The 12,990-nt window shown below is 38.3% G+C and overlaps 1 protein-coding gene across 1 annotated transcript; it reads right to left on the bottom strand.

The window, feature by feature from the left end:
* Nucleotides 1–1,669: 1,669 nt before the first annotated feature.
* LOC103364989 (V-type proton ATPase subunit C 1-A) lies at nucleotides 1,670–10,880 on the bottom strand. Its single transcript, XM_008292309.1, has 13 exons — nucleotides 10,729–10,880; nucleotides 10,054–10,214; nucleotides 9,384–9,451; nucleotides 8,360–8,445; nucleotides 7,298–7,392; nucleotides 6,932–7,023; nucleotides 6,584–6,682; nucleotides 6,390–6,458; nucleotides 6,062–6,154; nucleotides 5,641–5,734; nucleotides 3,680–3,777; nucleotides 3,460–3,586; nucleotides 1,670–2,420 (listed from the first exon to the last, which is right to left on the bottom strand). Exons 2-13 carry the CDS (start codon nucleotides 10,183–10,185, stop codon nucleotides 2,322–2,324), a joined length of 1,152 nt encoding a protein of 383 aa, XP_008290531.1. The 5' UTR covers nucleotides 10,186–10,214; nucleotides 10,729–10,880; the 3' UTR covers nucleotides 1,670–2,321.
* Between the last annotated feature and the right edge of the window lie 2,110 nt (nucleotides 10,881–12,990).

The raw sequence follows: 12,990 nt of genomic DNA, 5'->3' as shown, positions 1-12,990 counted from the left end.
CTTGCACTTCAAAACACTTGGATACAGCTGTATAGCTGTCTGCCATCTTGTGAGCAGTCACAATGAGCAACTCTCTCTCTCTAATCTCTTTTTGTTCTGCCATGACTAATAACTGAGTACAGAACAACAGAATCAACTGTTCTTGATTTATAGCAAATCAAAATGTTCTGGAACATGGTGGAAATAAAAAAGTATAATTTGGTAGAGTGTTGTTGGTAGAGGGAGTTGTTTTTTTTTTCAAAAATTTGAAATAATTTCAGTCAGTAAAAAGAATTTCAGACACTGCATTATCAGCAAAACGTTTTTTAAAAAATGAAAGTTAAATTGTCATTAACATCTCTAGTGCAATGTCTCAACAAATTTTGTTACTTATGTCATTTCCAGAAAGAAGAAATGTGTTGTACATATCACAATTCACTATAAATCAAACCTAAGTATGGGGATGCTTAATGTAGTTTTTAACTGTAGATTGTTCTCTTCTTTGATGGCTCCAATTAGAACACGGAACAGGTTTTTCAAATGACTTTTTCCTGAAATTTACAATATACATAGAAATCTATACTGTGGGGGAAAATAATCAAGTGCATTTACTGAGTGCAGCTGTGAGATAGTGTATTTGTCCTTTAGTAGTGTTTTTCCACTTTGTTCTGCTTGACATTTACTATATTCCCACCCCCATTTCAGTCAGAAATATTTTGCTTTTTTCCAGCAAACTTTGATGTTGAGTGATGGTTACTATTTAGATTCATATTTCACACACAAAGCATATAAACATTTTGTAAAATAAAATAAAAGAATGGAGGTAAAACTATGTAAAAGTGTATGAAACAGTTGCAAGGTTTGGTAATGTATTATTTTTTATAGAAAGCTACTTATACTTTTATTAATTAGCATTTCATAACATGAAACTGTAAGGGGGGGATCACTATTTATTGTCACTGTGAACAACAATTAAACATCTAAAATGTGATATGGAATACACACATCTTTTTGTAAGATATCTGAAGACAAAAAGGATGGAAATCATTGGTTGAATCTTTATCAATATGTTGTATTTTAAAAGCATGTATATTATCCATTATGTAAAATCTTAAAGATTTAAGAGGAACAAAGTACAATATTTCTCTCTGAAACACAGTGGAAGTAGCATAAAAGGGTAAATACTTAAATGAAAATGTAAATTTCACTTGTAATTCTTCCACTACTTCATGAGTATAAATTTACACTTCATGATACAAGTGTAAGAACTTCTTTTTGGATCTGCAGAAGTACATTTTGTGAGACTAAAGTGTGCAACAGTAACATCCAGCACACGTATGGCCACAAATATCCGTTTGGTGCCCTCTGCTGTCGGTGTCTCCTGCTGTCCTCCATGTTGACATGCAAGTATTTTCCTTGCAGCTACACACATTCCAAATAATGTCTGCTCAAAGACAGAGCTTCCTTGAAATTACCTACAGCTTTGCAGATGATCATGAGTCATCCCAAGGCTTCACAGAGGATCCTTCTGTGTTCACTACACATAAGCGGACGCCACTTATGAGCCTCATTCATTTCTCTCACATGCACATCACCATATGACGTCCGCGTCATGTTACATTCACAGTCTTTTAAGGTTTCTGATCAAGCAACAAATCAAAGAAGAAGAAAAAAAACCCACAGCAGACGCTTTGGTTTTCTTCATATTTATTAATCAAGTCACACTCATTTCACATGATTTCAGCAATCATATATATTCAATCAGTGGCTTAGACAATACTCATATATAGATCTCTTTTAGACAGCAAATATACACACACAACATGAGACGACAACATACACTCGAATAACATCTTTATTTCACAATGTCTGCTGTGGGCGCACACAATCTCAGAAACACATACCAGACGTGGTTGCCATGGGTACATGATGAAACCGCCCATATGTAAACACAAATCTCTGAACAGCAATACAGAAGATGTAGCTATCAATACACACCAGCACATGTGGAATGACACAGTAAATATACAGCTTTGCATTTGGATTTTTTTTTTCATTTCACATCAACAAAAGCTCATTTTCTGTGTGAAGAAAAATGTAAATGAACAAAAAACAATATTTAAAAGTCTTTCTCTTTTTGTCCCTTGGTTGCAAAAGTGGTAGAAGCTTGTTGATGAGCCTTTGTACCACAAGGAATGAACATGCAGCACTGTCATTAAAGCAGTTGATGGGGAGGGGAGGCAGTGAAGAGACAGACAGTGTGGGAGGAGGGGGAGGTTTGACCCAGGAAAAAAACATAACTTAATCAACACTCAGCGTAAGGACGAAAACAGGTCAAAGTGTTAAACTTTGAAATCTAACAGGTTGCAGTCGATCTTGTAGTAGACGTAAGGATAATACTCCTGCTGGCTCAGGTTCAGGCCAGGGATGTCCATCGCAGACTGGAGAAGAAAAACAAGACGCAGCAGTGTCAGTGTGAGGAAGCAGTTGTTCAAAAAACTATAGGGGTTTATCTGAATGGTCTCTTATTACATCAAGGTTAGTTTTCACTGAATTCATGCTAGTATATTTGGATTGAATACATGAAAAGCCAACATGGCAGGACTAAGTGAGCAGGTTTCCTCACATTCAACTTCAATTATAGAATTTAAACTTTTAAAAAGAGATTCCTTTTGTGATTGTTTCAAAAACTTCCAGGTAATTTTCACCCCATTTAAAACAATACTGCTTTAAACTCAGTTCATATTCCACTTTTGCAGTAACAATCAACTGCCATGGGAGGGAGTGGCTGACACAGTGGAGGAGAACAGGCAGAGGATGCAGCAGTAGAGACTGAACCACTATCACAACTATTCAGCAATTAGGTGTAAAAACACATCAGCTTTACCATTTTATGCTGACAGGAAATAACACAGTACTGGTTAGACATCAATCAAACAGTGAAACAGAATGACAGAAAGCAAAACACCTTTCCTCAGATTTAATACTTGTTTTGCTTTCAAAGACATTTCCACCACCCATCATTTTTTTCTGGGTTGTGAACAGCTTCTCAATTTTTTGTGCACTCCATCATGGAAGTACTCACAAAGATTGGCTGTATTAAGTGTGGATTTAGTCATGTTTGCAGTGTGAACACACTACAGATTCAAACCTGTTCAGAATTAGAATGCAGTGTGGATTTATGAAACACCACATGTTCTGTTCTTGAAATTAGTGGTTATGTCATATTTCAAAATGGACGAAAGTATAAACATTTACACCTGAAATAACTGCAAAAATGCACACAATGTGTTGTAGAACAGAGAGCAACTTTTCTTAAGGAGATGCTTTGTGGTACATTTATTCAATATTGTTTGTCTTATTACTTTAGTATTGGGTTAAATACTAAGATAATACTTGGCACATCTTTATAATGTAACATGAAGTTCAACAGTATTTCTTGATGCTATGAACTTGCACTAAGTACACTGGCTTACTCACATCAATGATAGCTGCTGCACTGCTGTCCAGATGCTTGTACAGATCATTTAGCACCTCCCTCAGCTTCTTCAAGGTCTTCTTGTTTGGCTGAAGGAGCATGGCCTGAAAGTTTACCGGCAGCCCGTATCTAGAAGAGCAACACACAACATGAATGAACATTTGGGGCTTTTATAGCGCTGTATGTAGGGGTGATGTACAGATTGCACTGTCTGATCAGTACCTTAAAACAGATTCCACAAAGACCCTCAGTGCTTTAATATGAATCCATGCGATGAAGGCTTCACTGAAGTTCACTTTCAGCCATCGGACAAGTGGACCCTGCACAGAAGGGTAACGATAGCCATTTATTTTAGATGTGGCAGTCCTAAAATACCTATTAAACTTAAATTAATTTGGAATAATTGCCGACAAAAGGTCTTTTTCTTATTGAAAGCAGCTTGCTGAAATCTGGCAAAAGAGTCCCGTAGATAGAGGATGGCAGCATTTCTTTTTCTGTCCTAAGCAACGGCCTTTTATGTAGCAATGCTGGTAAATAAGAAATGTGTCGTTTCCTGCAGTGGATTTGTGTGGTCAGCATTTTCTGCCCAGCAGCTACCTTTTTCAAACGGCTTCAGGCTCTAATGGGTTGTTTTCTGATAAAAGCAAACACTTTCTTTCCCAACACAGAACACAGTGGAAATAAATCAACAATATCAGGCTTTCCATAAGAGACAGGCGCTGAGTTCATATGTGTATTAGAGTATTTCATAAATAAACTGAAACAAAAACAATACAACAAAATTATCAGTAAAGTAAGATAAAATCACATTAGCCCTCTCCGTTATTGTCATTTTTTTTTATTACATCTTAAATATTCTTTCCATTCTTAATTTGACAAGCCACAAAACAGTAACTCCCTATTTTTTCACATTGCTGTAAACTATAAGTGCTGATGATGTCATGTAATGTGAGATAACGCAGTTGCGAACAGAAATTTCTCAGAAGCTGACACCTGAACATAGCTTTAGGTGTTAGACTTGTTCTGCAACAAATATGATTGTTTTTTGTAAGCGTTCTAGACTAGAGTTCTGAATACACAGGTTAGATGCAAGTTGATTTATATATTGAACTAAACCTAAACTGTGTAGAATAATGGAAATCAAACTAGACACGCATACAGTGCTAAACACTTCATGTCATACCACTTTATACAATATCCTGTTTATACTCATAAAATATCGAAGTCCAGAATCATTTCCTATAGAACCTATAGTAAAACAGGCTTTTTATGGTCATAGAATAATGTCATAATCCTGTTTTTTGTCAAAATGAAATTCCCTGAAATTGATCCCAGGAATAACGTTTGCCCATTTAAAGTCATAGCCGGCCGATCGTTACGTCTCATGGGCCGAGCATCAGTCATGCGTGTCAGATTATCACACCCCGGTCAGCCGCTGAAGGCAATGTGTTTGTTTGTTAATGACCTGCTCACCTGAGATCTGCTTCACTGAGTTATTCACACACTGTCTGACATTATTTAGGACACATCAAAGAGAATCACATTGTTGCTGAGCACGTCGTCAGTCATAACTGAACTGCTCAGCTAGCTAATCATGATGAGTTCATCCTCTGTATACCCTCTGATTAAAGGAAATACCTTTTATTGGTGGGGTGGCTTTTTATACCGACAAAGGTGAAATTTGACTGAAGCAAAACCATAAAGCTCTGTTTGAATAAACATTTCTTTATCTTCAAAGAAACTGTCCCTTTGATCTTGTGAAAACATTCCCATTTTGGCTTTACGTATAAACCCCCATTCTTCGTCACACAGACATCATTTTCTCAGTGCTCTATCGTTGCGATTAAAACCCACATATTGAAATATCCTGGATATAGTCAGAATTCCATCCTGGACCGAGGGTATGATAATAAGCAGGCAGCACTGTACCAGGGAAAAGGGCAACCACTAATGTACATACATTTGCATAATAGGTAATGGGAAAGAACATGCCAAACCACTTGGATGGATCTTTAAAACAATCTATTAAAATACAGAAATATTCTATAACTTTCTAAGCTCAAAAAACATAGAACCATTGATGAAAACAATAGATAAAGAAATCTCCAGAAGGAATCTATTGATTTATTTTCAAAAATACTTGAAAAGAATATTACAACGTCCACAGCTTCCATTTTACTTACAAACTGCTTCTTCTTATCTGTGGAGAGCCGCGTCATCTCCTCTTTGTCTGCCTTCATCTCCTCCTCATTGTACTGAAAGTCTCTCACTGTAAACCTATACATAAGATAGAGAAAACAAAAATCTGCCTCATTTGATCACCAATATATTTGATTGCGCAAACAATTAAGCAATCTAAACAAGATTAGACTCTTAACATATCTAAGATGTGAGAAGATCAGCTGTTGGAAAACAAAACATTGTCTTGTGCAGCCTGTAGCTTGATCTTGTGATACATATAATTAGAGCTATTTATATTCAATCAGCAGACTGGCTTCTTTAGAAATCAAATTTCCCCACATAGATACTTCTCACACTTCTTTTTGCTATTCACACAGTGGTGCGTAATAACAGAAACTCATCACACAGAATAAAAACTCTTACTTGTTCTCTCTGGCTTTGTGTTTGAAGTCATCAATTGCTTTCCTGAATAGAGTGACACTGAACAGCCCACTGTCATTGTCTTCAAATAGCAGGCTATAAAAACAAAAAGACAGGTACTTGTTTTAGTGATGTAATTATGTTGGTCAAACAAACTGTAAATAAACAACTCAGCATAGTGGGATTGTAAATATTCATTATAAGAAATTAGTGAACAAAAATTAAAGCAGTACAAAAAGCCTACTAAAGTAAATGCTTCATGCAGATGCTTCACATTGGTGTTTGCAAAACATTTAATCTAATTTCTTTTGTCGTAAATGACATGACTTACTTTGAGGATCTAGGCACAACCATCTCAGCAAGTGTTTCATATGCTTTCTGCCAGTCAGGGTACCCTGTCCTAAAGGAACAAAACAGCAGGATTAAACTAAATGATGCAGCCATTTGTTTGATTTTTTTCAATGTTCTAAATCAATCAATGAATGTTTGTTATTATTTGCGACTGACTGGAGAATTAACACTCACTTTGGTACGACTACCAGCAGAGTGATGAGGTACTCAGAATCAAGTACAAAGTCTTCCTTCTTTACTATGTCAGCCAAGCTCCTGGTCAGCAGGCTCCCTCTGGTGGCACACAACAGTTTTACAATAACACAGATGTGACACATTGAAGGTGTTTGACGCTGACAAAGCATTTCAGAGTCATGGTAACTTTTTAGTCAATGCTGACAAATTCATGGAACCTTGACTTCCAAATAAGTACAAGCGAAAGAAAATCAAAACCCTGAACTCTCCACCAAAAAAAAAAACCCTGTAAACCTCTTAAAAATATCTGTATGTTAGTCATACCACTTGTACATGTGGATTACTTACGCATTCTTTCTCTCTAAGTTCTGCAGGTTCCCCTTCAGGTTATTATAAGCTGATGCTCTGGTCTTCAAGTCATTGTCAATCTGGGTTACTTGCTGTAAGACATAAAACAGACGGCAGGCTATATTTATGACTGGCAAAGAAATTACAAAACAGCAGGCCCTATAAGGTAACAATAGAAAACACCTGAGTAGCATAAGTGCATGAAGACAAGGAGTGGATGGGCCTGGTGGGAAGGTGGCTTATAGCCCCACTACAAGACAGTAGGTTACAAAAATAAACAAAAAAGACCCCTCTAAATTAATATCTGCACAGACATTGAGATACCTGCATGCTGAATTGAATGTCTTTCCAATGTGACAGACCTACCTTTGAGATGATTTCAGAGATGTTTTTAAGTGACTGTTTTATGGGATATTTTGCCATATCCCATTGGAATCTTGTGATGTAGGTGACAAGATCAACTGAAAAAAGACAACAAAAGATCTGTCAGGCTATTGTTTGCTTATTATAAGTTCACTGTATGATAAAAGGTGGGTGATGCCACAATTTTATTGCAGTGATTTCAGGTAAAGCTGAAAGGGTAATTACAGTATGCATTAGAGCTTCTAAACAATAGTTCCTGTCCGCTTGTTGAGACGTGACATATCAAGCTTCTGATAATACTGTTCCCAGGCCCTAGTTGCGACTGTTCAGGTTGACGCACTCATCTTTTCAACATGCCGCAGTGCTTTGTCACTGTTTGAATAGATCTGAGTCCAAAAAAAGCTTATCAGCTGTAACTGTACCGCTTTTCTTGCAATGCGTGGTTTTTAATTCGGTTTTCTCCTCCCAAATAAAAAAAGTCTTCCGTATGACAGCATTTGTCTCTGCTGGATTGGCCACTTGCATGTGCTATACCTCCCCAACTGATCGTTAATGTGTATCTATAGAGAAAACAACTTCACTTGTACCCTAACACTTCTAAAAGACACTGCCAGTGCTGTTTATATTTGCCTAACAATACTTCTGGAGCTACCCAGGAGGTGGCAGATCACTATATGCTAACAAGCCCAGCAGCACTAGCACTCCTGGTTGGTACATATGTAATTTTATGTTCAAGGTTAAAGCAGTAGGCTAAGCTATTTCTAAAAACAAACAAACAAACAAACAAACAAAAACCCTGATATATCTCTAGATGTCTAGATTATTTCTAGACTATGTTGTCTCTAGATTATCCACACTAATCTGGGTACTGTTGCTAGAAAAAGCAAAAAGCAATTTCTTCTTAAGTTTGTTAATATCACCACTCTTTTTTAGCAGATGGATGTCTCTGACATTGTAAAGAATACTTGTACTTGTGTGCCTAACGTTGTTATTACCCCACTTAATAATCACAGGTATTTTGTACTAACATATTTGGGACACACAGCATTGTAACCATCACTGTACCTCCGTTGGCCAGCAGGTTCTCTTGTACTTTGTCTCGACTGTCCTCCAGCACGTCAGCCATGTACTGAGCCACCTTCTTCACCACACTGTGAACACCAGGGAGACATCAAAACATGCCATGCCGACACAAACTGCATACACAAAGCCATACATGCTAACATGACCACCACAACCTCATCCCCCCCAAAATTTAACACAAACAGAGACACACATCAAAAAGTTTCACACATTCCTGTTAAGGTAATCTCCTGACAAGGCAATTCATAATATGGCAGACATTCAGAGTTCAAGATTTTTAACCACACTGTTCAGCAGCACATCAAAGCAGCAGCGAAGCCACAGAAAGACTAAGAGCCAAGTGACATTTGAAGTATAAAAGGTTCATAAGAAAGTATGTCAGGCACTAATGTTTAACCTTCAGCTATCTGTAATACATTTTTACAGTTTAACCATCTCAAATACACACAATACATACATAAATCAGTGCTCTGTACTAAATAGTTCAATAGGTTTTTTGCAGATATGCTGGACAGAAACTTCAAAAAGGAACTAGAATAAAGACAGGCTGTAGGCAAACAAGTGAAACCGTGTTGCAACATTGGTCTTTCTCACAGTCTTGGAAATATCCACAGAGGAAGCGAACCGAGCTCAAGCGGTAATGACTGTGTGCGAGTTTTGGATGTCAATATTTCCAAAAGACTATAAATTACAAACATACTCATGGCAAATAAGTCATCTGGTATAAATATGACTAAAGAAAGAGCTGTCGGTGTGTCACCTAACTGTAAATTGCCAAGTTTAGACTGCGAGGCTCACTAGCCTCAAGTCCCTGTGAAATTCCTCATTGTTACAAGGTAAGGGAAGGGATTAGGGAATGGTAAACCGGCTACATCAGAGGGTCAGGAACTAGGTTAGATTTTTGATTTTCTTTGAAATATAGCTTGACTATAACTGTCATTATAAAAGAAAATATTTATCAGAAAAGCAGTGTTAGATTCAAGCCACAATACAGCAGGTTGCATACCTTTCAACAAAGGAATCTAATTTGGCCAGTTCATCCGACAGCCCGACCAAGACATCTAATGTCCCGACCTGTTGTGGCACAAACAAAAAAAATACATTTGAGTCATCAGTCCTGAGATCTGGGTCAGTTTTAGGTTGGGTCAGCAGGGTTGTGTTTAAACAGTGACATCAGGGGTTCAAACAGCCTCCAGTGACACCCAGGGGCCCTATGTGCTTAGGATGGCGCCTCTTTGTCCAGAGCCGCTCATGCATTTCTAACAGTTCCAGGAGGACATTATGGCCCCATGTAGCGGCAAGGTCAGTGGGGTTACATCACCTTCATCACAGAGAGGAACCCGACTAGATGAGCTGCACTGCTCTGTGGATGAAAGCTTCACCGAACCAACGCTTCAACATGCATGCAATGGATCTGTGTAGAGACTGCTTCCCATACACACAATCAGCTTATTCTTGACAGTGGATAGACAAGGTGAGAGATTTTGATATTAGTCCAGTTTTTAATCTAAAACTACCTTTGAAATAGAGAGAACACTGTAAATTATTCAAGAAAGAAAATTGTGTCCTTATTCTTGATTGCTATATAATTATGGCTACACAATAGCTCCGTCCTGCAGCATGAAGAATATGCATACCACTGTGACAGGCAGGGAAGTGTATAAAGTCATGCTAACCTTGAGGTCTGGGATGCTGAACTTGTGGTTGGTGGAAAGGTTGTTGGTACGTGTGGTGGCTGCCATCATTTTGTCCCATGTTTGTTGGCAAGTCTTTTCTCCAGGAGCAGAGATCAACCAAAACTCTGTCATGTTTACAGCACAGGTGCAGCCAAAGAAAACTGAAAGGAAAGATGTATTTAGACTAGCATGTCCAGTATTACTACTGGACTCAACATTTAACAAAACAACAAGGAACGCCGTCTTTGTCAATAATACTTAACTTCAGTACAGCTACAATGCATTTAAAGTACTGTGTTTACACATATGCTGTGTCTGGAGGTACATTTTAGCATTAGCTAGTGTTGCTATAATGAAGTGTGCCGACACTGTTTACTACTTAGCAGGCTAATAAAACGATGCTAAACTAGCACTGGGAGCTCATTAAGAGCTAGTCCAATACATACTGTCCCTCCTGTTATGCCAACACTTCACTTCCCACCTGCTATCTAACGATGCAAAGATACAAACAAGAATTAAACCGTAAAGTACACAAACCGTAACAACCACAAAATCTGTTGAGGTCAAGCAGCATCTAGCAGGGATTAGCTATCGTTAGCCACTTAGCTAGCTTCGCTAGCAACAACAACAACAACAACACGGGTGGTTACTGGAACGAATAAACAGTTCACTCACCCGTATATTAAAAACGATACTGTAGTTGGTGAATAATATATCTGTTTGTAGTGTTTCTATGGCTTGATACTTTTCATAGTTGCCATTCAAGTGCAGTTCGTGAGGTCTCCTGACAGCAGTATCAGAGTCAGCTGATCTGTCGGAGGAGGAAGAAGAAGGCTGCTGGCGCACTCTGCTGGAAACAGCAGCGACCACAGCTGGCAGACAGATGGCTACTGCAGGTCCGATTTTACAGTAGTAATATTGTGAACCTATCAATCCTGAAGCTTTAAGGACACTTGACTGGGGCCGACAATTTGGGTAGAACATACAGGGCAGAAGTCTCCAGATAAAGGAGCAACGAGGCCACACTCTGGAGAAACCCTACAAAGACTGCAATTGTTATGTAACAGTGCACGGCTCAGATATTGCCATGAATAAGGGCTTTATTTAGTAGAATGTAGCTGACATCTACATTCCATAGAAAAATAACAAAAGCCAATTTGATAAGCAAACTATTTTTTATTGTTGTTTTTTTTAAATGGAATTTTAACAAATTTCCTGAATTACAAGCCCTCCACCCCGGACCTCAGCCTCATTCCAAATGCATTCTTACCTTATTAGAGAAGCAGACATTGGCAGATGTTGGGTGCCAAGTCAGCAGCATTTAAGGCTTTAGAGTTACTAAATTTAGAAAAGTCGGGTCAGGTTTCCTGACTTTGGGTGTCTCCTGTACAGAAACTGAGGAAAACGCCCCCAAAGGGACATGTTTATAGTTCAGTGGGTCTGGGGTTCATTGTTTGGGACACAATGCTTGGTCTGCCTGGAGCCAACGCTGGACATCAAACGGTAGGGTTGAATTTGCCCGTGGCTGGCTACAGGCCAATCTGGCGGGATGTTATCAGGACACACACACACACACACACGCCACAATCACGCATTCTGCAGAAGGCAGGCTACTGCTGAGATCTCATCAGGTTCAATTAGACAAACAAATGTGTAGTTTTAGCAATAAATAACATTGAAAACATACAGAACTATTTACAGACTTGAAGCCATCCCCTTTCACACACACCATTCAACATAATGTCTCTGCATGGACCACCATCAGAGCTTGTCACACACATGTCCTGTGACTTAGCTGAAAGTACGGGTGCTGCATAAGCCCTGGAAGGTTAAAGGCATCTGAATAGAAAAGAAACATTTGAATAGCTTACAAATCTTATAACTATTGGAGCAAGCATACTTTTGTCACCTCTCCTCTTCCTCCATTTCTTAGGAAAATTATTAAAAAATCAAAAATAATAATATTTAGATTTCTAGAACAACAGGCACCACAAAAGTGTGCTGTTGGATAACTCACGCATTCCAGGAATAAAGGTCTAAATGCTTTGTGTACACTGGCTCACTCCACGCCCCCAGTTTAATCTTTAAACTAGACTGGACAACAGTGACCTGTTGTTTCCAGGTATGCTGACGGACACACGCCTCCGTTATGAATGCGTGTGAATAAATGTGATGTGCGTATTACCTATGCAATGCAAATCTGTACACATACACCCACATAGACACAAGGTATTTACATTTAAAATATCCTACAATGCATGTGAAACAAGTCATGGGAATACCTGAGGGTCTGATTTTCTCTGAAACTGTACTTTTACAGCATTATTTCAATCTTATGTCATGAGCTACATGTAGTTAATTATTGGGCAATCTATCTTGGCAAAAAGGAAACGAGGGTGAAATGTGCATCATTTGTCAGACTGAGTTATTGTTTGTCCATCATGGTATATCTTGCCGTATCTCTCCACCTCTTTGATACTATTGTTGTACATGACATGTTCTGGGAAAGCCCACAGATAAAGATTATTCCATTAAGGTGGCATAGTGTAGAAGGAAAAGCTGAACGTTTTTCCAGTGAATTTTTTGGTGCATGAACTTTTTTTTTTTTAAACAAATATTTATTAGTTATTGTTAGATACAAAAATACACCAACATTCTTGTGTCAGAACTTCTAAGGAGATTGCTGTTGCATATTTGTGATATTCCTGCTGCCAGTTGCTTTATATTTCCTCTGCTTAAGATTCAGATCAGTGTGAGAAGAAGTTTGTTTGGAGTTCCTCTTTACTTAGCAACATTCTTTGGCAAAAAGAGGTGAAAGCACTTCTGAGTGACTTAACAACACTAGAGCCTGTTGCATAAGACTGCTTTATTTACCAGTTATTCATGTCCACAGAATGGATAAATGACTTATGACTTCAATTTGGACAGATGGACGGT

This window comes from Stegastes partitus, unplaced genomic scaffold (assembly GCF_000690725.1).
Source record: "Stegastes partitus isolate 25-593 unplaced genomic scaffold, Stegastes_partitus-1.0.2 Scaffold18, whole genome shotgun sequence".
Classification (NCBI taxonomy): Eukaryota; Metazoa; Chordata; class Actinopteri; family Pomacentridae; genus Stegastes; species Stegastes partitus.
Note: the sequence above shows the minus strand (reverse complement) of the source record. Positions and strands in the feature narration are given on the sequence as shown.

Bases quoted from the DNA above. Each gene is read 5' to 3' on its own strand.
- LOC103364989 (XM_008292309.1), bottom strand. From the start codon at position 10,185: ATGACAGAGTTTTGGTTGATCTCTGCTCCTGGAGAAAAGACTTGCCAA. The intron at 7,393-8,359 runs GTACAGTGATGG...GTCTTTTTTCAG, and splicing joins GAACCTGCTGGCCAACGGAG to TTGATCTTGTCACCTACATC. The intron at 2,421-3,459 runs GTGAGTAAGCCA...TTTCTTCTCCAG, and splicing joins GTGCAGCAGCTATCATTGAT to TCTGCGATGGACATCCCTGG.